At 36.2% G+C, this 27,242-nt stretch overlaps 1 protein-coding gene across 1 annotated transcript; it reads right to left on the reverse strand.

Moving 5' to 3' along the window:
* Window positions 1-346: 346 nt before the first annotated feature.
* onecut3b (one cut homeobox 3b) lies at window positions 347-27,042 on the reverse strand. The gene is made up of 2 exons (XM_048163895.1): window positions 25,997-27,042; window positions 347-1,687 (listed from the first exon to the last, which is right to left on the reverse strand). The coding sequence occupies exons 1-2, from the start codon at window positions 27,027-27,029 to the stop codon at window positions 1,395-1,397; spliced, it is 1,326 nt and encodes a 441-aa protein (XP_048019852.1). The 5' UTR covers window positions 27,030-27,042; the 3' UTR covers window positions 347-1,394.
* Between the last annotated feature and the right edge of the window lie 200 nt (window positions 27,043-27,242).

The raw sequence follows: 27,242 nt of genomic DNA on the forward strand, positions 1-27,242 counted from the left end.
AGTGCTGCGTCTCTATAGACCTTATATAGCCCCGCCCCTTTTCAGCGTTGCGCTCGTTGTCTTTTGACTTCCGGTTTGTATTTCCACAGCGATATTACATTATGAACGAACTGCTCGTTTTAAAATCTTCCCGATCTACTGACATTTGTTTAGACATCTGCTTTAAACATAACAATGCTCATGATAACTTTCATTAACTCTACAGCAAGTAAATCCACTTAACCAACTAATTATTCTTTGACAGCGATGCCATAGAAATGTACAGAGCTACCGCAAAACGGAAGTTCAAAGACAATTTTATAAAGATGGCGGCGCGCTTGTTTCTCTGGTAAATAAGGTCTATAGCACGAGTTAATGTTAGTATTTGGCGTGCTATTTATACGCTTAAATTACTATTTGCATGCATACGATATGCAATTGGTAGAATTAGTGGTGTGGGGTAGGGGTGTATTTTATGTACGCCGAAAATTGCGCATCATATGCACGCGAAAAGTGCGTATCATATGCATGCCAGTGGTAATTTTTGCGTGTAAATAGCACTCCAAATAGAAACAGAATATGCACTTTCATTAGATCGGGCAAGTAGCTCCGACTACAATGTTCTTCCACAAGATGCATGTTTATTATCCGCTAGAGCGCCAAAAGTTACAGGCTGCAGCTTTAACTTGAAGTACCAAAATAACTAAAATAAAAACAAATATATACTGACTTGAAGGCAGCATGACATCTAAAGCCTCAAACGAAAGGTGCGTTTATAGGGTTCTCCAGGAGGTGGCGCCGTTGCTCTGTGCAGAAGAAGCGCTCTGTAAGACCCCTACGGTAAAATGATTCTTTAGGGGAAAATACAGAGGGCTGATTGATTCTTTGCATCCCTTTATCATTGTGCTGAAGCAAGAACAAGGCGCCACACTGGCAGTGAAAATACAGACTGAGAGGGCGAGACACCTGAAAATATCTATAACCAAAAGCGATTGAAACTAGATAAGTATTTGTATGAAATTTGTGTCAAATAAGGGAACAAAAACCAAGGGTTGTGTGCTAAAATACGTATTGCCTTCCGTTCCTTCTTTCCACTGCTCTATGAGAGAGAGAAAATTCCGTATAGCTTCGCTAATCCAGAGACTGAGATGAGAGATGTTTTAGCTCAAATATCAAGCACAGGTGGGGGGGATGTCCAAAATATCCATGAGAGAAAAAATAAATCAAACGCGCTAATAAATAAAAGCGTTTTCAGATGAAATACGAGCTCGACGAAACTCATCCACATCCGCCGTGCCCGGAAGGGGTTTGTGAGGTTTGATGGGCACCGTAGATCATCATCAGCTGTTGCTGCGGTACATCTGGCACTGGTCTGTCAGCCGGACATCCTCCAGCGCCGTCCACGTCCGGCGCGCTCACGCTTTGGAGAAAGTGGTGGCCGAGGTGCCGGGCTGACCGGGACTGGCCGCGTGCTCGTCCTGCCAGCGGTCCACGCAGCGACGCCGGGCGTTCATGAAGAAGTTGCTGACGGTGGAGAGCTCCAGACCCAGCTGCTGAGAGATGGTGATCTGCATCTCTTTGCTGGGTCGCTTGTTCTCCTTGAAGATGGCGATGAGTGTTCGGCGCTGCAGGTCGGTGAAGACCAGACGCTGCTTCTTGGGGACCATGTTTCTGTCTTTGTGCTGTTCCTGTTCCTTTCTCTTGCAGGCTGCCATGAGGAGACAAAGAGAAAGAGAGAAGTGAAAATACAAGAAGAACTCGAGTAAACATCCATTTTCAGATATAAACTCATGCAACCAGAAAACATTCAGTGAAAGGAGCTCCATTTGTGTCGTCTTGTGTATTGCAAGATCTCAAAACTGACTGCAAACTTATTTGATAAAACAAATTAAATATTTTAAAGGAGTATGTGCATATAGCTTTTGCTATTTAAAAATATTTAATACCATAATAGTGTAATTAAAAACTCAATTTGGTTTTCCTGTTCACACTATATCAATTTATACATAAACACTAATATAAGCATTTTAATTTATCTGAGTAAGCTTTCTGTGAGCTTTGATTACTCTTTCACATCATTTATATACCTCAAACCAATACAACTGCCACTTAAAATGACATAATGAAGAGGAAGTGACATCATTTGGGTCCTTTATATTATTTAGTAAGGCTTCCCAACAGTGAATATTCCCATAACTTTCACTAACGTTTTGCAAATGTTAAGACAAAACATTCTTATAACATTATTAAAGAGATGGTTGATTATGATTTCACTTTTTTAACTTTAGTGTGTAATGTTGCTGTTACGACGCTCAAAGTTCAATGCAAAGGGAGATATTTTCTTATACAGAAATTGCTTTTTAAGGACTAAAACAAACGGGTAACCATTCAGAAACGTCTAAAAGTTGTAACTTCTTCCTGAGTCTCTCCATCAGTGTCGACTCCGGTTTGAACAATGTAAGGCTGAACACTTTCCTCATTTTGGCTGCTTGAGATTCTCCAGCTTTGTTGTTGTTGAGCTGTTAAAGCTCCGCCCTCTTCTGGAAAGGGGAGCTCATTTGCATTTAAAGGAACACACTTACACACTAATACGGTGTGTTTTTGCTCACACCAAAATATGCACTAAACAGTGACAATAATGTTCATGGAACATCCATATAATGTTATTCGTTTTTGATGAATGTTCTTATAATGTTAAGAAAAAATGTTTTTAGAGCAAAATTCTTAGAATATTGTACATAACTGATCAACTAAATCTTGGGAGAAAGCGACTATTATTCTCAGAAAGGGAAACAGGGAATGTTCTCAGAACTATAACTATTTTTCATTAATAACAATAGAACATTTTCTTAATGTTTTAATAATGACAGAATTTTTCTCTAATGCTCATCTAACCATGAAGAAACGTTCTTAATACATTTAAAAAACAGGACATTTTGAACGTTTAAAAAAGGAATAATGTTTTCATTATTCATATTTTTGTTAGCTGGGTTGGTTCAGATTAGAACACTAACATACTACTCATAATTTCTGAAGTATATAGCATAAATATTGTGCAGAGAATACCAAGATATGCCAAAATGTGCATAAAAAATATTACATCATTGTTATGCAGGTATATTCATTTATGTGTACTTGAACAATATATTTGTACTAAGGAAGCAGAAACCAATATATTCAAAGACTGTGTGTGTGTGTGTGTGTGTGTGTGTGTGTGTGTGTGTGTGTGTGTGTGTATCCTGTGGGACTCTGTCTTATCTGTTGAAAACCCTCAGGCAAAATCCACTCTGCCTCTCCAAGCTGTTAGGAGTCAGCCGGAGGATTTACATTCATGTGTTAGTGGTCACAGCTGACTCTATAAAACACTGCAGACGATACGCCAAAGCCGTTTCAGGCCAAGCAGCTTCCGCTTTTAGCAGATCTGTCTGAGCAACAAATCATTACAAATCCATGTCGCTGTTTAACAGTCCTCGCTGTTATCATTCATTAAAACAAACATAATCGTCGGCTAATGCACAGTACATCTCTCTCTTTTTCTTGCTGTATAATTCTACGATTCCTTCTCTTGCTCACGTCTATATTTCATACACACACACACACACACACACACACACAGAGTTGTGGTGAGGGTTCCCCCAGTGAGATTGTGCTGAGGAGGCTGATGCCAGGCTGAGCACTGTATGTCTAATTACAGAGAGCCATGAGCCAATCGATCTACCCTACACAGTCAAATCTGTTTACTGCTGCCGTCTAAAGCTGCAGCTCTCTCATCCATCATATTCATATGCCACCGCACACCACAGACACACACGCCACAGTCACACTTCTATACTGTACACACACAAACACATACAGCACCAATAAAACACACACAAACATGCAGAATCACTCTATCTATCTATCTATCTATCTATCTATCTATCTATCTATCTATCTATCTGTTTTTCTGTCTATCTATCTATCTTTATATCTATCTATCTATCTATCTATCTATCTATCTATCTGTTTTTCTGTCTATCTATCTGTTTTTCTGTCTATCTATCTTTATATCTATCTATCTTTATATCTATCTATCTATCTATCTATCTGTTTTTCTATCTATCTATCTATCTATCTATCTATCTATCTATCTATCTGTTTTTCTGTCTATCTATCTATCTTTATATCTATCTATCTATCTATCTATCTATCTATCTGTTTTTCTGTCTATCTATCTTTATATCTATCTATCTATCTATCTATCTGTTTTTCTGTCTATCTATCTTTATATCTATCTATCTATCTGTTTTTCTGTCTATCTATCTATCTATCTATCTATCTATCTATCTATCTATCTGTCTGTCTATCTATCTATCTATCTATCTATCTATCTATCTATCTATCTATCTATCTATCTATCTATCTATCTATCTGTCTGTCTGTCTGTCTATTTTTATATCTGTCTTTATATCTGTCTATCTTTATATCTATCTATCTGTTTTTCTGTCTGTCTATCTATCTATCTATCTATCTATCTATCTATCTGTTTTTCTATCCGTTTTTCTATCCATCTATCTATCTATCTATCTATCTATCTATCTATCTATCTATCTATCTATCTGTTTTTCTGTCTATCTATCTTTATATCTATCTATCTATCTATCTATCTATCTATCTCTTTTTCTGTCTATCTATCTTTATATCTATCTATCTATCTATCTATCTGTTTTTCTGTCTATCTATCTATCTATCTATCTATCTGTTTTTCTGTCTATCTATCTATCTGTTTTTCTGTCTGTCTATCTATCTATCTATCTATCTATCTATCTATCTATCTATCTATCTATCTATCTATCTATCTATCTGTTTTTCTGTCTATCTATCTATCTTTATATCTATCTATCTATCTATCTATCTATCTATCTGTTTTTCTGTCTATCTATCTATCTGTTTTTCTGTCTGTCTATCTATCTATCTATCTATCTATCTATCTATCTACCTGTCTATCTATCTATCTATAACCAATACACACTACATAAGACGCATAACCTCTTTATCCCTCTTTAATTTCATAAAATTTGTTTGTTATATTTACTTATCAAATAAATATAAATATATACAAGTTTAATATATATATATATATATATATATATATATATATATATATATATATATATATATATATATATATGCAGACACACACACCACAAAACAGAATCATTTACTTCATTAAATCGCATGTGGAGAGGTGACTAACTCTCAAACGACAGAAAATACGACAGCGCAACATTTGATGAGGACTCTCCCTCCTCTCTGACCCATATTAAGAGCTCCTTTGTCCGATTGTCTCCTGTTTCTGTATCGAGCATCATTTCTGCTCTTTCCCACCATCCGCCTCCTGATGTCACGCGCTCTCGCGCCTCCCTGAGAGTGGGCGCGCACTGGGCTCGAGGGATCAATACGGATCGATCGCCCGGGAAGGGGCCCTGATTACTGGACCACGTGCGCAAGAGAAAACAGAGGAAAATCGATCATTGCAGCTTTTAGGGCAACAGCAGAGCGCAGACAGAAAGAAGAAAGACGCACGGTCTGCCTGCTGTATTAAACGCACTTTAAGAGAGCGATGTACAAAAATCATCCAGCAGCTATGGTCAAAAGCTATACATTCACCATACAGTCCTTCTGAGGGTTTTTATTTATTTACATTATAATAGCCTAACATTTGATTATCTTTACTGGATGCACTCAAATGTCAGCGTTATTATTTGCTTTGCTTTCAGGAGATATCCTGCAGAATTTGCTCAACACAAAGTATTCAAAATCTTTACATGCATTTACTTTACATGCAGTTGCATGTCATTTAGCAGATAGATAGCCTAAATATACACATATGCATGCATGATTATAAAAGCAAGTCCAAATGACTTTGCAGTACTGCCATTCTCTCACTTGCGTTCAACTGTACATGGGTGAAGAAAGACGCTCGAACCAATAATGTTTGCTGTCATTGGCGCACGTGTCTAAAGGCGCCATTTTGAATGCTGCTTGTTGGATTTTAGGCGGAAAATGTGAAGGACTTTCCCTCATCTGTCATCTGACTTTAGAAGACTGATGTTGCGCATGAATTGATTGCTTTTATGATTGCATGGAAAACTGAAGACAACATAAGGGCGAATAGTAAACACAATAGAGCACGGCCAGTTTATTCAGATCTCAAGAGTGAATCGCGAATGAATGCAATGCATGAATATGGGCAAATCATAATTACCAGAAACAACATGTTCAGACCACAGAATGCTGATCTATAGCTATGCATCGAAATGTGAGATGATTGAGTATTGTAATGGTTTTATCTGTTAAGGCTGATGAAAAAAATAGACCTTTATTTAATACATTTAGCATGTTGGAGAACGACGTATTTGAATGCATAATTAGAATGTCTCGGACCCGAATTTGATATGCATAAAAATAATGCAAATGAAAGACATCTCCTCCCGGTCCAAATGAGTTACATGAATTGTATATAAACCTTTTTATTGTCCGATATGACAAAACCGCATTCACTTGCTTAATTTTTTTCTTACAAATTAATTGTCCAGGAATCGATTGACCTTTGCTTTAAATCCTTTTTCATAAAGCATGTATTTAATATAGTCCACACAGCGCTCGTGCTCAATAATATATAGTGCAGTGTGTTAACATAGTTTTTTTAACAGTTCTCGCGATATTTATTTTTTAAGCCATGCACTTGCAATAAATCAGATTTTATAATAATGAGTCAATTTGAAATAATTTCATAGACTGAAAGCACGTGCACATTAAGGGTGACAGACATAACAGCACAGTCAAGACTCAATAAGTGAAATTATTATAGTCTTCATGTGAAAGAAGCCGCAGAATCACAGAAAAGACATTCAATACGGAAAGTCTGGCTGATGTTTGCAGATGACATTTTAATGGGCAGCTTCTGTTTAGTTTTGTAATCCAATGGTAAGCGCTGATATTGATATCTTATCACTCAGATGGATGAATTATAAACTGCTGCAGTTTATTTAGCCTATATTTTCAATGCTGAATTCATATGGCAGTATATGAGAGTTTCCTAAATATGTTCACAATCACAAATCAATATTCATCAAGGAGATATTCATCACAATCAAATATATTCTGTTGCTAAATTTAACCCTTTTAACGCTCACTACAAAACACTATGATTCTTTTTTTGCAATTTAGACAGTTAGTGAAATATAATTATTGACCTCAACCAGTCGTTTAAGATGTATTTTACTCTTAAAAATAAAGGTTTTCTATGGCATCACTGTGAAAACCCCCTTTATTTTTAAAAGTAGTGTGTAATAGCTTCTTGTGTTCAAAAGACCAAAGCAAAAATGAAACTGAGGCTGGGGATTGAATCATAATGAATCAGAAAATTAGCAAATTATCTGCTACCAAACCAATGGTGCCAGATTATATTTGTTAAAAAAAAAAAAAAAAATTTTGTAGGCTAAAGATTCCATTAAAAGTCAATTAATGAGCATCACACATATATGAACATGCTGTCTGCTGAGGTGGGTGTGGTCTGTGTGTGGGTGTGGGCGTGGCGGAGAGAGCGGGGGGCGGGATCGATAACTAACCGCACCAGGCCGCTAACAGCTCGGCTCGGGATCGATGGCTTGAGCGGGGCGGTTCTGTTTTTGGGTGCGGTGAAACGAACCCTCTCCCGCGCGGGCCGGGCTACTGCTGGCGAGAAACAGTCATGTCAATCAAAGCCTATTCAACACAAACCACTACAACAATACATTACATGATGCTGCAGGTGCGAGTTTATGTTTCTGCTGCTTAAAATATTACTGCAACAGTTTTTTCTTAGTCAACAAGTCCTAAAGAATGCTCATTTAAATTATAAAGATTAATTGTAAATAAATAATAATTATTATTTATAGTAAAAAGCAATAATAATGAATAATAGTAGCCTGAATTTACCAGGATTGGTTGCATATAAAATACAAAAATCCTGTAGCATCAATGAAGGTAAAATGAAGCTGTTGGTTTTGAGTGGATGTCAATGTCCATCATCGATACACTGAACGTTTGACCACAACAAAAGGTTAAAGCTGGAGCTTTTAATTCGATTTGTGTGTGTGTGTTTGACAAGAATGCATGTCGTGATGCACTCAACACAAATCTGTTCTTTTTGTTTTTATTCCAGCAGCTCGAGTGAAAATACAATATTTCGATTATTCGTTACTGGAAAAAAAAATTAATAATGATTTGATCTGCACTCGCAGGCGTATTAAACATTAATCTACTGAATTGTTTATTAAATATCCATTAGGCTATATCAAATAAATAAATAAAAGTAAGCTAATAAACCGCATGCGCTTTTCTGTGAAATGCAAACGAATGAATTGACGGGCCGGTGGACTTTTTACAATCATGCTTAAAAATAGAACATTACTATAAAATTTTAGGTCAACCAGTTATAAATGATAAAAATAATATTATACTTGAAATGCTTATAGAACCGCCATATTTTTAAACGCATCATTTAGTCTCAAACACTCGCTTTTAATTCACACACTCAATATGTGATTTGTGTTTATGTGACTTACACAATATTGATGTGTGTATTTATCAAACTGGTGCATTAAAAAAACTTTAAGCTTATAAAATGCATATTTTATTATGTCTTAAAAAATGAATTACAACATGCGTCATGAATTTAGTTCTGTGTAGAAATTCAGGCACCTCATGTGCGACGTGTGTGTGTGTGTGTGTGTGTGTGAGCGTCTTTCTTCGCTGTTTGTGTTCAATGCCAGCTTATTAAATGGTTTTTAAAATGAACTAATACATGCATAATGCTGTAGCTTTCCTGCATAGAAATATTAAAAGATAAAGATGCTCATCTTTTTTTTAATAACACAAAGAATCATACTTTCTATTGCTCTGTATGTGGGAACCATCTGCTAAATTAATAAATTTATTATTCCAAAAAGTCTAATAATCTGATTTTATTCCTCCAGATGGTTTGATTTAGAATGGACTGTATAAAGTCTATAGTTTCATATTTTCTTAAAGTCTGCTAAACAAAAAGGGGAAGATAAAAAAAGAGAGATAAAGTTTATTTTTGTAGTATTTTAACCTTAATGTGCTGAAAGTTGTGTTTACTGTACAATGCTTCAGTAGAATCACATTCACACTGAAATATATCCATTACATAAAACTTCTTTATAAACCCTCATAAACTTAAATTTAAATTTACTGGCATCAATGCTCCATAAAAGAACCTTCAACATCTACTGAATCTTTCCTTTCCACAAAAGCTTCTTTAGATTTTTTAAGAAAAAATCACTGAAAGGTTCTTCTATGGCATCGCTGCGAAAACCCCTTTTGAAGCCTTTATTTTTAAGTGTAAAAGATCAGATCTACCTAAACTACAGCATGACAATGAGAGAGTTTGGCTTTTAGGGGAGGGGAAATATTAGAACTGAGCGTTTCCCTTCGTCCAGGTCAGGATGAGTTCTTCTTTGTCTTGCGGGTTTCCTAACTGGTCTCCAAAATCAATTTCTCAGTGGACAAACATCTGACAGACCAGATCCATCCCCAGCAGCTCAATTAAACGCCATTCATAGACAGTTTGATTGATCTGAAAGCCAAGAAGTCGTTGCAAGAGCAAACCCTCACTTACACATCTTAAATTAAGCCTTTATGTTTGCGTGTTATTCTGCATACTTCACACACACACACACACATCTAAATGATTACACACCATATAGAACATTTTTAGAACGTAAAAACATTATTTGCATGTATGAATGGATTGTAAAGAGACATTTGTCAGATTTAGCTTGCAACTGTATCCCCAAAATAAATACATTGCTATAGCTTCTAATGCATATTATATATCCGTACTGATCCATGCTTTTCCTGTTGAGTTTTACAGACAGATGTGTCCCATTAACCTACATGTATAGTCACTAGGTCCTGTGAATTTAAAGTTGAAGTATTTCATTTGTTCACTCATGTTCAGAGTCACTGCTTATCAAGAGTGAGACACTGAGACTGTGACGCTTTCAGAACAATGATCTGTTTGTTTGAGTTCCCGACATGTCAGTGAGTTTGGAGCGGGACTATCTGTTTGTCTGAGCAATGGAAGACGGACAGACGGTGCAGTAGGAGAGCTTGTAAACCATTTTTGCACAGAAATCACATACTTAAACTTGAAAAATGTGTGTTGATGATATGTGTGTTTCAGGTCAAATCTATTCCAGTGTTAATATGTTTCTGAACGTTAAGGGAACATTCCATTTTGTCATTTTGCAAACATTCCGAAAACGTTACATTTAAAATGTTCTCTGAACATTCTGAAACAAGTAACATTTAAAAAAATATATATTTAGAAGAACTAAAATGTTTCAGAAAAAAAGTTCCATATATTGTGTGAACATTCTATTAATGTTACGTTTGTTCATAACTTTGAGAGAACCTTGCCAGAATGTACACTTCTACTGTACTGCAGAAATCGAGTAGTTTGCTGTTCTGAATGTGTTAGTACAGTATGTTGTTCGTCTCACACAGACTGTCATGTAAGTTCTGCATGTGTTTGTGTGCGTTTCAAAGACAGATCTGTTGATGGGAAAGCTGGTGGTGTTGCAGGGAGGGGGCCTGTGTGTGTGTGTGTGTGTGTGTGTGTTGCACGGCTGGCTGCGGTTGCTGCTGGCGAGAGCCCTAGAGATGCAGGAGCGAGCAGGGGAAAGGAAATCAATACAGATTCAGCGCAAGTCAGATAAGCCTTAACAATGTGTAGCGCAGACGCTCTATAACCCAATCTCACACGTACACACAACCGTTTTCCTGCAAACGCACAGGTAGGTGCATTTAAACATGTGACCAGTATATTCATGCACGCATATTTTCACCTTCTGGACATGCATCTGTTTTGCATTATCCTAATTTCATAACCATTTGAATGAAATAATGAAATTGCATATGGGAAAGTTTTAGTATTTGGTGTGTCTCTCTTTTGCTTTATTGGGTCACACTTTAGTTTAGAGTCCAATTCTCACTATTAACTATGACTTTTGCCTCAATAAATTGACTAATTACTGATTATTAGTAGTTGGTAAGGTACACTCTAAAAATGCTGGGTTAAAAACAGAAAAAGTTGGGTTGAAAATGGACAAACCAAGTGGTTGGGTTGTTTTAACCCAGTGGTTGGGTTAAATGTTTGCCAAACCTGCTGGGTAGTTGTATTTAACCCAAATATTGTTTAAAAATGACTATATGTCTGGCTTAAACCCAAAATATGTTGGAAATTAAAAATCAGACAAACTAGAGGCAACAATATTAATCAAAAGGAGAACATTTATTAATAAAAAATGTATTAAATGTTCATTGTTTCATTATTATGCATTAAACTTATTAATGATTTCCAACATACTTTGGGTTCATTTTAAGCAACAATACAGTCATTTTTAAACAACAGTTGAGTTAAATAAAACTATCCAGCAGGTTGGGCAAACATTTAACCCAACCACTGGGTTAAAACAACCCAACTGCTGGGTTTGTCCATTTTCAACCCAACTTGGGTTATTTTTAACCCAGGATGTTTAAGAGTGTAGATGGCTGCAGAGGATCACTCATTGGCTTATTTCCACCCCTAATTTAGTTCATTTAAAAATTTAACCCAACAACTGGGTTTGTCCATATTTAACCCCAAATTTAAGTTGAAACAGCCCAGCAATTTTTAGAGTGTAGAGGCAAGAGTAAACTCCAAAACATGCTGGGTTAAAAATAACCCAAGTTGGGTTGAAAATGGTCAAACCCAGCAGTTGGGTTAAATGTTTGCCCAACAATTTTTAGAGTGTAGTAATTGTCAGATTTTTAATTTCCAACATATTTTGGGTTCATTTTAAGCCAGCCGTATAGTCATTTTTAAACAATAGTTGGGTTAAATAAAACGACCCAGCACTTTGGTCAAACATTTAACCCAACCACTGGGTCAAAACAACCCAAATGCTGGGTTTGTCCATATTTAACCCAACTTGGGTTGTTTACAACCCAGCATTATTTAGATTAAGGCATGTAGAATATGATAATAAAAATATGGTCACGCAGAATAAGGCATTAATATGTGCTTTAAAAGTACTAATAAATAGCCAACATCCTAATATGCATGATAATAAACAACTAGTTCATAGTGAGATTTGGATCCTAAACTAAAGAGTTACAGTTTATTGCAATCCAGGGTCTGCAGATGAAAATTAACCCTTTATCAGGCAAATTTATGTGATGGACACAAGTGCTTGTGTCATTTAATGTGCATTCAAATAAAATAAGCATAAACATAATGACATGAACTAAATCTGATCATCATGTTCTCCAGAGTGAGCTGATGATCCAAAGAGCTTCTCGAGAACATCTGTGTACAGAGTCACATGATCAGAGACACTTCATTTGTGTTTCACAATCCCAAAACATCATCTATTTCCAGGTTTAAATTAGATTTTGAATCAGACCCAGCTAACAAAAATATGTTCTAAGAACATTTTCCTAACGTTCTATGAAAACAATATTTCTGAATGTCCAGCTTTTTTTCTTGGTTATGTGAACTTTAAGAAAACATTCCATTTAATACCTTTGCAAACATTTTTGGAACGTTACATTTGAATGTTTTCTGAACATTCCTTGAACGATGTTTTGAGAACATCAGACCAGATAACTTTGAACGAACGTTCTATTAACGTTCTTGTTCTGAGAATGTTCCCTGTTAGCTGGGGAATCAGGTACACGCACGACGCGTGAACACAATCGCCACTTCAACCTTCAGATCTCACTTGTATTTGCTGACAAGCACAAATGATAATCAGTCGAGCATGTAAATGAGCTGCACGTCTGCTCCCGCGTCTCGCGCCGACATCATCGAGACTCTTGCTCCAGTTTTCTTCCTCCTTTTCCTTCTTTAATCCATTGTGTTGTTCATCACCTCAATGTTAATGTCGTGTGTGTGTATTCATGGCACGTTTTACTTTGCTTACCAAGAACCGACTGGGTTACGCAGGCTACACGTCTCCCTCCCTCCCGCTTATCAATTATTAAAGCCCAGATCGATCATTTCAGCAACTTGCCTCCATCCTCCGCTTCTCACAAAGTCAAACCTCTCCCACCCTCAATCAATGGCTGGATCACCTCGGCGTCTGCTTTTATGTCAGATATCATCTGTTTCATATTTTAAGATTTCATGTTTTCCAGCTTTGTGCTCCTCTAAAACACTATAACTGTTATTTCCACACTTTTGAGGGGAGAGATGTGAAAAGAAAAACTATTATGTTTTGGATTCTTTTGAAGTAGACAATGTGTGTGTGTGTGTGATGTGAATATATAACAGCCCTCACCTGTCACTCAAGTTGCTGATCATAATCTGATAAAATAACAGTTTTGAGTATTTATTTGATCTTTTGTTGCATCATATGTCAATATATTTGGGGTGGTTTTAATAATCAAATACTCTGAGGACATTTTATTTAATTTAATAGTTAAACATTGACTCTTACATCAAATAACTTGTATCTTTGAACGTGTGTTTATTTTTTGGACATGTACTATGGTAATATCATGGTATTCCTTGAGTTATTTTGATTACCATGTAAATACCAACATAAATCAGAGTTAAATCAACTCTGCCCAGATAACATTTGGTCCCTCTCTGAATAGTGTTAAAATAACACTGAAGCAGAGTTAAAGTTAATGAGATAATTAAGATATTAATTCAGGGATGATTGAAGATTAATGATGAACACCTGCTGTTAACAAGCAGAATAACTGAAGCCAAAACCATTTGGTTAGTAATAAGTAAATCAGATCTTGAGAGATTTAATGTCTTCTACCTTTAGTTGATTTCAATTAAATTTTGGCTGAAGTCACTTGTAGTTCCTGTGTTTCTCTTTTCTTCAGTTATTCTGCTTGTTAACAGCAGGTGTTCATCATTAATCTTCAATCATCCCTGAATTAATAGCTTAATTATCTCATTAACTTTAACTCTGCTTCAGTGTTATTTTAACACTATTCAGAGAGGGACCAAATGTTATATGAGCAGAGTTGATTTAACTCTGTGGATTTAGTATTAGTATTGTAAAGGAAAAATATAATAAAATGTAAAAATGATTTGATGATTAGGAGGCCTTTTCAAAAAGCACATTTTTACTTTATTATCTAAAGGTGGAAATACTGTAGATTAATATATATTTTTTATAACAATAAACATAGAAAATAGCCAAAGGGAGACAAAAGAAACTGCCTCCATCTGAAACTTTATTTATGAAAAATAATCATACAGTAAATCAGTTTCTTTTTGGCATTAATGTGAGTTACTTTGTACCAGGTAAATATAAACATGCATGAATATGGTAAACAATCTTTACCATAGTATTATCTTACTATAATATCAGTATACTGTAAGAGAAATTAAATATTATAATGCAAAACATTGATATAAGAGGCCTTTTCCACATTCACATGGTTACTTAATGAGAAAAACACTTCTATCGTGTGTGTATAAATATATAAATAAATAAATATAAAGGGTCATTGACGAATAAGGTTTTTAAAAGTGTAAAAAAACATATTGGAGATATAATTAATTTTGAAGTTTTATTCAGTGTTAACAATGAGATTATGTGGTTTTTATAATCAATGAACACTGCTTTTGTCATTTTTTACAAGATGGACAAAATTTGTCACCAAAAAAGTCATTTGGTTTCACCAAAATTTCAGTTTTACTGAATGACACTTTTGGTTATACCGAATGACGATATTTTCAAACAATGCTAACAGGTTGATATCTAGCTATCTAGCAAAAGGACAATCAAACATTTTATATTTAGTCCAAGTTTTTAAAATATTACAACATTTTCCATGTTTTATAGCAGTTGCACCAAATGACCTGATGTTTCGGGACATGCGTATGAACAAGTGAAAACATGAATTTTTCAAATAATTAAGAGAGAGTTAGTTACTTTGCTTCATGACCATGTGGTCCTTTGCAGGTGTCTGAATGATGTCACATCCTGTCACATGATATTGACCACATGACTTGATCCAGAATGGTGTCTTTATATCGGTTACTCCGAATGACATCAATAAAATTCATTTTTCCGGACATTCTTTCTCATAACAAAGCAACGACTTCTACATAATTTTGATTCCATTTTGCACTATGTTGATATATGATGTTATCAAATCATGCCAGAATAAAAAATATATACATTTATTACATTTTAAGATATTTTAATCACAAATGAAATGCCTGTATTGACCTTCGGACGGTTAAACCGAATGACCTTTTGACACTTCAAAATCTTTAAAATACCTTTTATATGTAGAAAAATATAATCAAAACCTTTTGGATCTAATAAAAGAGATCTAGTTGTACATACTTTGTATGTCGTATCTTTGTTTTTATTATTATTAAGGCCTTTGGACAAAAAAATGACCCGTCACGTCACTGACCCATAAATCTAGAGAAAATTATTCACACTGTAAATCAGTATCTTACTGCCATTAATATGAGGAATGAACAGTGTGATACAGGTGAAAAGTCACATCACATTTGCTAATAACTTTGCGGTTTTAATAAATAGCATGCTAATATAACATATTATATTATTGGTTGCTGGTTAGTGTAAGGCAAATGTTGTGTATTTTATTATGGAAACCATGTCAACATCAAATACAACAAAGATGCAGATTTTGCATGCTTGTTTCAGAAGGCCAGCACATGCACTGCACTGCACTATATACATATAATATACATATAATGATTCTGATAATAGATGGAGTCGGACATGGTTTCTCACTCCTCCTCTTCGGCTATCTTGCATTCAGCACACGTACATGCCACGTCTGTCCTCTCATCAGGGACACAGTGGATTTTTGCTGTTGTGAATGTTCTAATTCAATAGCGCTGTGGCAGTCGTAATGGATGGCGGGTAATTTTTTTGTGATGTGTTGCAGAGAAAGAGAGAAAGGATGGAGAGAAGAGAAGAGGGGGATGGTGGGCCGCGTTATTGATCTTTAATACGTGCAGCGGCAGGCAAACATACGTGAACAAGAAAGACAGAACCAGCGACTGTGACGTGCTTTACGGCACAACGGACTGTGATTCTGTCTCTGACAGCACTTCTCCACGTCTGCTGACTTTCACTTCACTGTTTAAGCTCAGTTCAGTCTAGAGATCATAAGATTAATTCAGATGAGATGTTTGAGTCATTCGCTCCATCAGACTCGCAATATCAGGACTGGAAAATCAACATGTTTCTCTGGGGATTTTCATTGGCTGGCTGATGTGTTGCTATGTAAAATTCACCAACCACTAGTTTGGTCCAGAATTGAATACTAATATTGGCGGTTGAACAATATGGATTTTTTATTGACTGATAAATACTGATAAAAGATGATCTGAGCATTAATTTGCCACACTTGCGCTATCTTTACAATAAATAGTATGAATTAGGGATGCACCGATTTTTAGCCGATACCGATAACCGATAATTCTTTATATTTGGAAGCCGATAACCGATATATTGGTGTTATATCTTGATATAAATCTGAGCCTGATTACAAAAACAAAATGCAGTTAAATACAGTGAACAACTGCTTTTGTTTAAAAACATAACTGCAGAAAACAAGGAAACTGCAAGTAAATATATATAGATCCTTCTTTTCCTGAAATCATTTATTAAATGTAGTCTACTCTGAACCTGTGAAAGATTCCTTATTTTTTAGATAATTTTTCATATGGCAAAATGCAATTCTGATGTACTTTTTTTTTTCAAAGTGAAAAACTCCCACGCCACTGACTTCTCTCTTTTTGTGTCTTCTCTTGAACTTAAACTAAAGCACGCATGATCTGCTGCATGCTGTCGTGTCATGTGATGCTGAAGGACCAATCAAAAGACTCACATCCAGCAGCGTGCATTGTGCAAGTGATTCAAATAATCCATGACTTATCAGCTTTAACATATCGACCTAATTTTCTTGTCAGACCGATAACGATAACATTAAAAATGAACATTTTCTGGCTGATACCGATAACTGATAACCGATAACCGATAACGATAACGATAATTCTTTATATTTGGAAGCCGATAACCGATATATTGGTGTTATATCTTAATATACATTTTTCTGAGCCTGATTACAAAAACAAAATGCAATCAAATACAGTGGAAATCTGCTTTTGTTTTGAAAAAGTAACTACAGAAAATAAGGAAACTGCAAATAAACATCTAGATTCTACCTTCTTTTACTGAAATAATTTACAAAATGTAACCTACTCTGAACCTGTTAAAGATTCCTTATTTTATTAAAATAATTTTACATATGGCAAACTGCAATTCTGATGTACTCTTTTTTTATTTTCAAAGTGAAAAACTCCCACACTGTCGACATTGTTTCCTCGCTCAAACATAAACTAAAGCACGCATGATCTGCTGCATGCTGTCGTGTCATGTGATGCCGAAGGACCAATCACAAGCCTCACGGTCAGCAGCGTGCATCTGAAAAGATTCAGATATTCCATAACTTAGGCTATTGGCTTTAACATATCAACCTAGTTTTCTTATCATGGTAACATTAAAAATGAACATATTTCGGCCGATACCGATAACCGATAATTCTTTATATTTGGAAGCCGATAACTGAAATATTGGTGTTATATCTTAATGTAAATTTTCTGACCCTGATTACAAAAACAAAATGGCAATCAAATACAGTGGAAAACTGCTTTTGTTTTGAAAAAGTAACTACAGAAACAAGGAAATTGCAAGTAAACATCTAGATCCTTCTTTTCCTGAAATTATTTACTAAATGTAGCCTACTCTGAACCTGTTAATTTAAAAAAATAAGGAATCTTAAACTTTGCATATGGCAAATTGCAATTCTGAAGTGAAAAACTCCCACAATGTCGACGTTGTATCCTCTCTCTAACATAACCTAATGCCTGCATAATCTGCTGCATGCTGTCGTGTCATGTGATGCTGAAGGACCAATCACAAGACTCGCATTCAGCAGCGTGCATCTGAAGTGATTCAAATAATCCATAACTTATCAGCTTTAACATATCAACCTAATTTTCTTATCAGACCGATAATGATAACATTAAAAATGAACATATATCGGCCGATACCGATAACCGATAATTCTTTATATTTGCAAGCCGATAACTGATATATTGGTGTTATATCTCAATATAAATTTTCTGACCCTGATTACAAAAACAAAATGCAATCAAATACAGTGGAAAACTGCTTTTGTTTTGAAAAAGTAACTACAGAAAACAAGGAAACTGCAAGTAAACATCTAGATCCTGAAATTATTAATTACTAAATGTAGTCTACTCTGAACCTGTTAAAGATTCCTTATTTTTTAAAATTAACTTTGCATATGGCAAATTAAATCTCCCACACTGCCAACATTGTGTCTTCTCTCAAACATAAACTAAAGCACACATAATCTGCTGCATGCTGTCATGTCATGTGATGCTGAAGGACCAATCAAAAACCTCACGGCCATCAGCGTGCATCTGAAGTGATTCAAATAATCCATAATTTATCGGCTTTAACATATCGACCTAATTTTCTTATCAGGCCAATAATGATAACATTAAAAATTAAGATTTATCGGCCGATACTGATATAGCTGCCAATATATTGTCCGAATACTGTATCCCAAAATGCAATGTGCATAACTCAAGCTTCCTTTTCTAATTTGATAAATAAACCAGAAGAAATATGTGCTGTACTTGTAAATTTAATATGAACTGTACACTGTTAGAACAAAAAACAGTCAAATGAGTTCATTTTACTCAAATATTACTTAAAGTTCACTTTAAATATGACTTTAATGTGACTTTTTTTTAGCTTCAGTTTCAGCTACACTAAGTATTTAAGTGGAAATTTTAGTATTTAAGTTTATATATTAATTTAATATTAAGAAATATTCTCTTTGTGAACTCAAAAGGAATAAGTTCACAGCACTCATAAATATTAGTTTTTAAATGTAAATGGTTTAAAGCAATCCGTTTCCTCAAATGGTGTGAGTTACCTTAAATATTGTGTTTTTTAACATCTTCTCGGCTTATGATCCTTTTTGATTTTACTCATTTCCCAGATAATAACTGGATGCCACTAAATTGAACATAGAGGTGAATATGTAGCATTATATGAAATGTTTGCTGCATATTTGCATTTATATAGCATGCTATAGTATTTTATTCTCAGCACAGTCTTCACCAGCTATAACATTAACTATTTGCTTTAAATACAGGAGAAAAGCTGATTTTACTTCATGAGAGGCAAGAGAATAATTACATTAATCTTTATGCATTTATACTTGACTTATGAGAGACTCGAGTCCTTTTTAAAAGTCTTTAGTTGTTGCACTTTGTCATTTACAGCAGCGATGGATCATTTCTCGTGTCGTAGAAATCAGCGCCAAGAATAAGTCGCTTTTGTGATGTGGGAAAGCTGGCGTTTATATTGTTTTATATAATATGAGACCTTATTGTAAAGTGGTAGCAATTTTCATAATGTTTTACACATTGTACTGCATTGTATATTTTCTTAACCAGACTTATAATACATTGTAATACTTAATTGTTCTTAATGCATGAACGATATAACACATGAAATAGGATCATTGAATAATAAACTAATTATAATAATGTGTATGTAAAGACATTATGAATGCATTTATAATGCATTATAAACACACATCATAGAAAGTGTCTGCTAATGTTTTAAATGAATCACATCTCACTGTGATGAGTGTTTTACATAAATTGTAATGGGAACGGTGAGTGATTTAACTATGATAATCTCTAATAAAATCATGTTAGTAACTCATGCACTCACATCATTATCCAGTCATTTTAGTTTTATGGAGTTCAGCGTCTCCCGCACATCTTCTTCAGTGAAAGCTTTGCAGAATCGAGCGAGAACGTGCCGACATCAGCAGAAGACTTACTCTGGTAAAACATCACGGCTCCTGGTGTCTCAACATGACTCAGGAAAAGAGCAAAACTCTTTCACACACACTTGTCTGGACAAGATGTCTGTCTTTGTCAATGCCAGAGGCGATTTAATGTGAAGTTACAGTGAGTTTTATACACTGCAAGATAACAGGTAAAAAAGTGCTTGTTATGAGGATGAAATAACACTGGATTTGCCAAAGTTTGCAGCATAAAATCTGAATAGATATTGAGTGTTTAATTTGAGGCTGTTTTATAATGACTCTTAAGAACATCCGTGTGTGTGTGTGTGTGTGTGTGTGTGTGTGTGTGTGTGTGTGTGTGTGTGTGTGTCGGTTACTCTAATGGTCTTTTTCCTTTGTATAGCATTTTATGTATCACACTCTTGTGCATTTTGCTTACAATATCCATAATTTAGCAGTAATTGTGTTTCGGTGTCCGGCTGCAGTCCGTTGGGAATCACTGCAACGATTCTCGGGTTTAATATCTGTGTGCTCTAAACTAAAACAAAAGCAGGATCAGTTTACTAATGCATTATTACACACTTTCTGTTCCCATTCCAGTGCATGTAAAACACACATATGACTAACAATGTGAGTCGTAGATTCAATTAAAACGTTATTGCAAACACTTTCTATAAATGTATTCATAATGTCTTTAATATGCATAAGAATTAGTTGTATTTTCTTGTAAATAATTGTAAAACACTTTTAATTGTTCATCTTTAAAGACAACTATATCATTCAAGCATTAGTCGTAGCTATGAATAATTAAGTATTATGGTATATTATAAGTCTGGTTATGAAAATATATAATGCAGTACAATGCATAAAACATTATGAAAGCCGGTAATAACTTTGTTAGATGTTAATGCATTACTCAATGTTGTTGACAATGTTGTTAATGTTAGTTAATAAAATATATTTATTGATTGTTTGTTCATGTTAGTTCAGAGTGCATTAACTTTTGATCTTAAAAATGCATTAATAAATGTTGAAATTAACATTAACTAGTTAATGTACGTGTGCATCATCTATTAATTTTAATGAAACCTTATAGTAAAGTGTTACCTAAATATCTCTATATATCCAGGATTCACTGTTCAAATAAACTATTAACAGATTCACCTGATTTCATGTTTTATTGTTCATTTAGAAATGCTTTGAAATTTATTTTTTACAAGAACTAAAGGAAAACCACCATGAGGCAATATTCCTGAGAAGTACTATATGAATATGTCATTATGTGACATTTATAAGAACACATAAACTGATTATTTCCAGTATTGGAATGAATCGTTTTTAATTAAATTCCTTTGAACTTGTAACTCGTGCTGCTCAAAAACAGTCCCGGCAGGAACTCACAAAGTGTTATAATTTCATGATCTGACGCTCACAGTAACTTTCGGTATGTTTTTACGCTGTGGATCGGGAGGATTACGCTCGAGTGTCCTTCACCGGCGCTCTCTGATTCACTCTTCTTAAGCGCAGAGCTTAACACAACTGTCCTCACATTTCAGATGTGTTATTAAACAGCCTCTTATTTGGCCAAAATCCCCCTTGGTGTCCGTGAAAGAGCCTTATTAGAGGCTTATACTAAATTGATGTTTTCACAGCACAAGATGGATTTACCAAAGCCTTCGGTGCATCAATATCTTTGCACTTGTAAAGTGTTTGCAGAACCTGCTGCAGCAGAACATAAAATGCTTAAACCGATCCCGGCCGTTTGTGGCTTTATTTATTCACGGATGAAAAGCTTTCATATAGAGAAGGCCATTCAATATCATTTTTTATGGAGCAGAATACCTCTGGGGTCTGAGGGTTTTCTGCACAAACCCTCAGATGTTAATTCACTGCAAATACTTTATCAGCATTCGTTTGTTTTAGATTATATAGGACAGAGGATAATGGGTCAGTGTTGTTTTTGGATTAAAACATGGGGATCTGAGCAAATGGAAACCCATGAAGTCTCTGGCCACAGTAGCCCGCATCAAAATGGCTGACGACTCCCTCTCGTCTCTCGTAGTTTCAGACCGCAGACCTCAACAGACTGACAGACTGAAAATAATACAGCAGAGAAGAGCGCTTTATGAACAAACACACGCCGCCACATACTACAGAATACAAGCTGCTCTGAGCGCCAGTAATGAGTGCAATCAACCCTCGTTTGAGTAAAAAATAGACTCAAATGAGTCAATAGTCGTCATCCAGAAAGAGTATAGAGCGATAAAATGAACGTGGAGCAGCTCAGATCATCTGATGAGAAATATTTGAGTTCATATTGGGATCTCTTGGTGAGATATGTGAGATGGCATTTTTCTATTATTGGGATATTAAAGATGATTGATTTTCATGCTATATTTGATTATCTGAGCATTAGAGATTTCCATTGTTAAATCACTCTCCATTTCCATTTCAGTTTATGTAAAACGCTGATATGACAGTAACAATGTGAGTTGTAGATTTAATTAAAACATATATATAATGCATTATAAATGTGTTCATAACGTCTTAAAATACACATAATAATTAAAAAAAAAATACACATAATTGTAAAAACACTTTAGTATACATTTTTCATCTTTAAAGAGCGTAATGCATTAAATTGTTTTATTGTTTGTGCATAATAAATTTTTTGAAATTTCACATTTTACAAGAACTAAAACAAAACCACTGTGAGGTAAGAAAAAAAATATTTTTTTCAATAGTCATGCACTCTAAAAACTAATTCAGGGGACCTTTAGTCATCATTACTTAAATATATATATTGTTGTGAAATAAAAAATCAAGTTCTGAAATGCTGTTAGACTTTTTACTTGTAATTGTTATTTTATTGAGCTTGGATGACACACAAATTATGCCTATTGATTCGATATACTATCATGACTTGTCATAGTTTAACACTTTCAGTTAATCAAAAATTTATTTAATTTTAAGTTCTGTTAATGTAAAATACAATCTGATGACGTGTAAACGTGTTTCATTGTTTTGAGTTGTATGAACACGAACTTAAGTTAAGTGAAACTGGGCTGGGATTTATATTTCCCATCATGCTTCGCCCATGGCACTTGAAAGGGAGAGTAAATGCTAAAATTAAGTGTTATATAATGTTTTTTGCACAAGATTAATGGTAAGGGAGATTTAGCAGTGATTAGTGTTTTGTTATGCTAATTTAGAAGAGTTTCTGTTAATGTGGGTTTTTGGAGATTTACCATCATGGTGACAAGCGGTGCTTGGTAAGTTCATGTTACTTAGAAATGCATTTTATTGTGCCCAAAAAGCATCTTCACCTTACTTAAAACATTATGTTGGATCAACTTAAATAGTTGCATTCATGTTGACAATTATTAAGTTCATGTTACTTAGAAATGCGTTTTATTGTGGCAAAAAAACCCGTTTCATCTTACTTAAAACATTATGTTGGATCAACTTAAATAGTTGCATTCATGTTGACAATTATTAAGTTCATGTTACTTAGAAATGTGTTTTTATTGTGGCAAAAAACCCGTTTTCATCTTACTTAAAACATTATGTTGGATCAACTCAAAATATTGTAATTGTCCCATTTGGCTTAAGTTAAAAATTCTAGTGGAAAACTTATTTTTGTTGTTGTTGTTGTTGAACCAATGTTTTATTTTTTAGAGTGTGAGAAGTTTTATATGAATATGTCATATGTGAAATTTATAAGATCACATAAACTGATCATTTCCAGTATTAACGCCATTGGAATGAATGGAATTTAATTAAATATTTTGTAATTAAATAACTTGTAACTCATGCTGCTCAAAACGGTCCAAAATTGACCTGGCAGAAACTCCAAGGTTTTATAATTTCATTTAAATGGTTAGATATCTTTTAAACAAAAAATATGATGTGTATTTGAATAGTCTTAATCCAAGTTTGTTTTATCTGTACTAAAAACTATGGATTTTTTTAGAGATTTTTATGTACCACTTTTGTGTCAAAACTGACATGAATGAAATAGGAGGGTTTTAAAGTTGTAAATAATTAAGTATTAAAGAGGTGTGTGTGTGTGTGTGTTCAGAAAGATGAGTGAAGATGACTAACATGCCTCTGATGTGGATCTGAACTCAGTGTTAGTCAGAATAACCTCAGAGAGAGAGAGAGAGAGAGAGAGAGAGAGAGAGAGAGAGAGAGGATGTCTTAGTTGTGCTGAGGTGTAATTAATCACAGTTGCCAAGTGATCCATTAGACATTCAAATGCACACAGATTGGACATGTGTCCACGCGCAGGTCACTAATGCTGCCCTCTCTAACCACACGCGTCTCATGGGCCTGAATCCACACAACCCCCAAAAGCTGAAAGGAGAATACCTATTGATTAGTATACTAATAAATCTGGGATATCAATATGATGAATAGATGTGGTGGAGTATTTCACGGCTGTAATGTTACCACAGTTTGGCTTTTATTAGGCTCTTTACTCCAACTTTGTTTTTGCAAGAGCGAGGAAAGATAATATTTCCTCAATATTTGAACTCACTATTTTCCGTTTCATGCATTTTGATCATGATCTTGTGGAGATCACTGTGTAAAAATATTGTTCAAAATAGCTATGCTGTAAATTGTCGGATAGATAGATAGATAGATAGATAGATAGATAGATAGATGCTACACTGTAACTTAAAAAAGTAAGTTACCTGGTTGCCTTAATTTTAAGTTCATTGAAATTAAATATTTGAGTTTAATCAAGAGAAACTCAAAATATTATGTTATCTGAACCACAATAATCAATGAAGTTGATTTGACAAAAGAAAAAATGTTGTGAAAGCAAATCATGAAAATATTTTTTTTTACAGTGTACCAAATATGAATGCGTAAAATCCAACGTCACCATCAGACGCACGCAAATGCAGCCGCGTGACGCGTGCGTGGAAACGCGCATGTTAAAACAAAGCGAGGTAAATTAAACGTCAGCGTGGTTAGCTTCCTCTCAGGTCCGAATCGAGCATTGATCGGCTCTCCATTTCAAAGGGACGCTGGGAAACTGCGCTATCGATCAGGTGGAGGTCACGCTCCCTAAACGCGGGCGCGCGCTCAGGTTATGTGCTTTCTGAGAGTCGAGGGGTATCAAACGGACCCTGTGGACGCGGGGACGCCCAGCAAAACACAAACGCGACCATTTACGCGCAATCCCGCGATCGCTGATCTCCATCTGTCGTCGCTCCATCCCCTTATCAGCCTCTGACAGCAAATCGTTCTTTAATGTTTGATGGTCATCCAGTCCAGAACACATCCACACTCTCTAAAACCAACGCGTCCCTCTTAAGAGAAATGCCTCTAAAGCGCACCACATAAAGATGTTTTTGGCTTGTATTGAAATGCACATGTTTTAGAGTTAAATGACCTTATTTCAAAAGTGCAGGTGTAAATGACCTTTGACACAAAGAAAGGTTACTTTGGTAGCCCATAAATTTAACTATGAATATAGCCTAATTTAAGGAACCCTTTGCTGAAAAGACATTATTAAAATTCAAGCACATTTTGCCATTCATACAGTGATGTGTGTTTGTGTCTGAAAAGGCTTTATGCGAAAACAAAAGGTTCTGATTTGAACTATTAATACAATTAAGACACTTTAACGTTGTTTTAGAGAAGTCTTTTGCCAAATAATAATAATTATATGATACAAAACTGCAATATAATTCTAGAAGTCCACGTTTTTGTATTAAGTTTACCACTTCAGCAATCAGCATTCAGTTGTGTGTCACTCTTAAAAATAAAGGTTATTTATTTGCATCTATGGTTCCATGAAGAGCCTTTAAGGTTCTTTATAGTGGAAAAAGATACTTTAGATTATTAAAATGTTCTTTACACTCAGAAGAACATGGAACAGATCACTGAAAGGATCTTTGGGGAAGCAAATATTTATGGCATCGCCGCGTAAAACCCCTTTTGCAGCCTTTATTTTTAAGAGCGTAAAATGTATTTTATGTCTCACAAATGTCTCTTTTTAAATTCCCTAAGTCCTGACGATGTGAGGGTGACTTACCAGCCAGCCTTAGCGCAGACATCCTCTGAAACTCTGGCTCCTGTAACCATTTCCACATGCGTCTGAAAGTCTCGCGGCCGGACTTGAGTTTACTCCAGGGCTTCGGGTTGCGCAGCAGGTCCGACAGTGTTCCCTGGGAGCGACACAAGATCCTCTGGGCGAAAATGGCTTGAGGTATGCTGTACCGCTTCAGCTCGGCCGTGATCCTCTGCGCCACCTCCTTGGTGTTGATCTCCTCCACCTGCCCCGAGCCGCTGCTCTGCCCGGCCCCGGCGCCGTGCCTCTCTCTGTCGGCCAGCATGGATCCGTTCGCCTGCGAGTGCAGGTGGCTGTGAGGGTGCATGCCGTTGAGATTGGAGATCATGCCGTGCCCGTGGCCGCCTAAACTCCGCGCGAGGTGCTCCTCGCTTCGCGAAAGCATCGCCGCGTGGGACTCGAAGCCGCCCGGAGAGAGCATCTTGTCGTTGGGGAGATGCGCGCCGGGCCCGTACGCGGACAGCGCTTGTTGGGAGTTGTGCAGAGAACCGAGGCCGTTGGAGAGCGGGGACAGCGGCTGGCCCATGCCGGACATGTCTTTGGGATAATGGCCGTATAAGTTGCCCATGGAAGCCAGGCCGCGGTCGTCCCGCATGAGGGTGAAACTCCCGCTGACGTTGCCGGTGGCGAGGCGCTGGTGCGCGGCGTGGTGATGCGGGTGCGGGTGGGCGTGGTGGAACTTGTCGGAGACCGTGGAGATGGGTGGCAGGTGCTGAAGCGGCGTGAGGGTGGTGTAGGTGTTGGACAAACTCATGCCCGACTCGCACATGGTCATGGCCGGATGCAGGTGGCCAGACAGCGCGGGGTCGCTCCGGTACTCACCGGCGCCCTCCAGAATCGAAGCCATGCTGGACACCATCGCCGAGCGCCCGTGGGACACCAAGTTCCGGTGGGAAGCCGACGACGGTCTGCCGTGCGAGGAATTCATCAAGTCCCCCGCTTGGGAGTGCGACGCGACGCCGTGCATGTTTCCAATGTTTTCCATCGTGAGTTCCATCGTTGAAACGGGAAGATCACCTCCTCTCAGACCCGCGCAAAAACACCGTATCAACGATTTCAAAACCAATCCATCGATTTGAAAGAGTCTGCAGTCAGTCCAACATGGTGCGCCGAAGCTTTTGTCCTGCTTAAATCGCCGAGCGTTCGGTGCGCGTGTGGCTCGTTCGCTGCACAACAGCGCTTCTACTGAGAGGCGGGACGCGCGTCTGTC

The sequence above is a fragment of the Megalobrama amblycephala genome, linkage group LG17 (assembly GCF_018812025.1).
Source record: "Megalobrama amblycephala isolate DHTTF-2021 linkage group LG17, ASM1881202v1, whole genome shotgun sequence".
Lineage (NCBI taxonomy): Eukaryota > Metazoa > Chordata > Actinopteri > Cypriniformes > Xenocyprididae > Megalobrama > Megalobrama amblycephala.

Coding starts and splice junctions, on each gene's coding strand:
- onecut3b (XM_048163895.1), bottom strand. CDS start 27,029: ATGGAACTCACGATGGAAAACATTGGAAACATGCACGGCGTCGCGTCG. Junction 1,688..25,996: donor GTCTGCGCTAAGGCTGGCTG/GTAAGTCACCCT, acceptor TCCTCATGGCAG/CCTGCAAGAGAAAGGAACAG.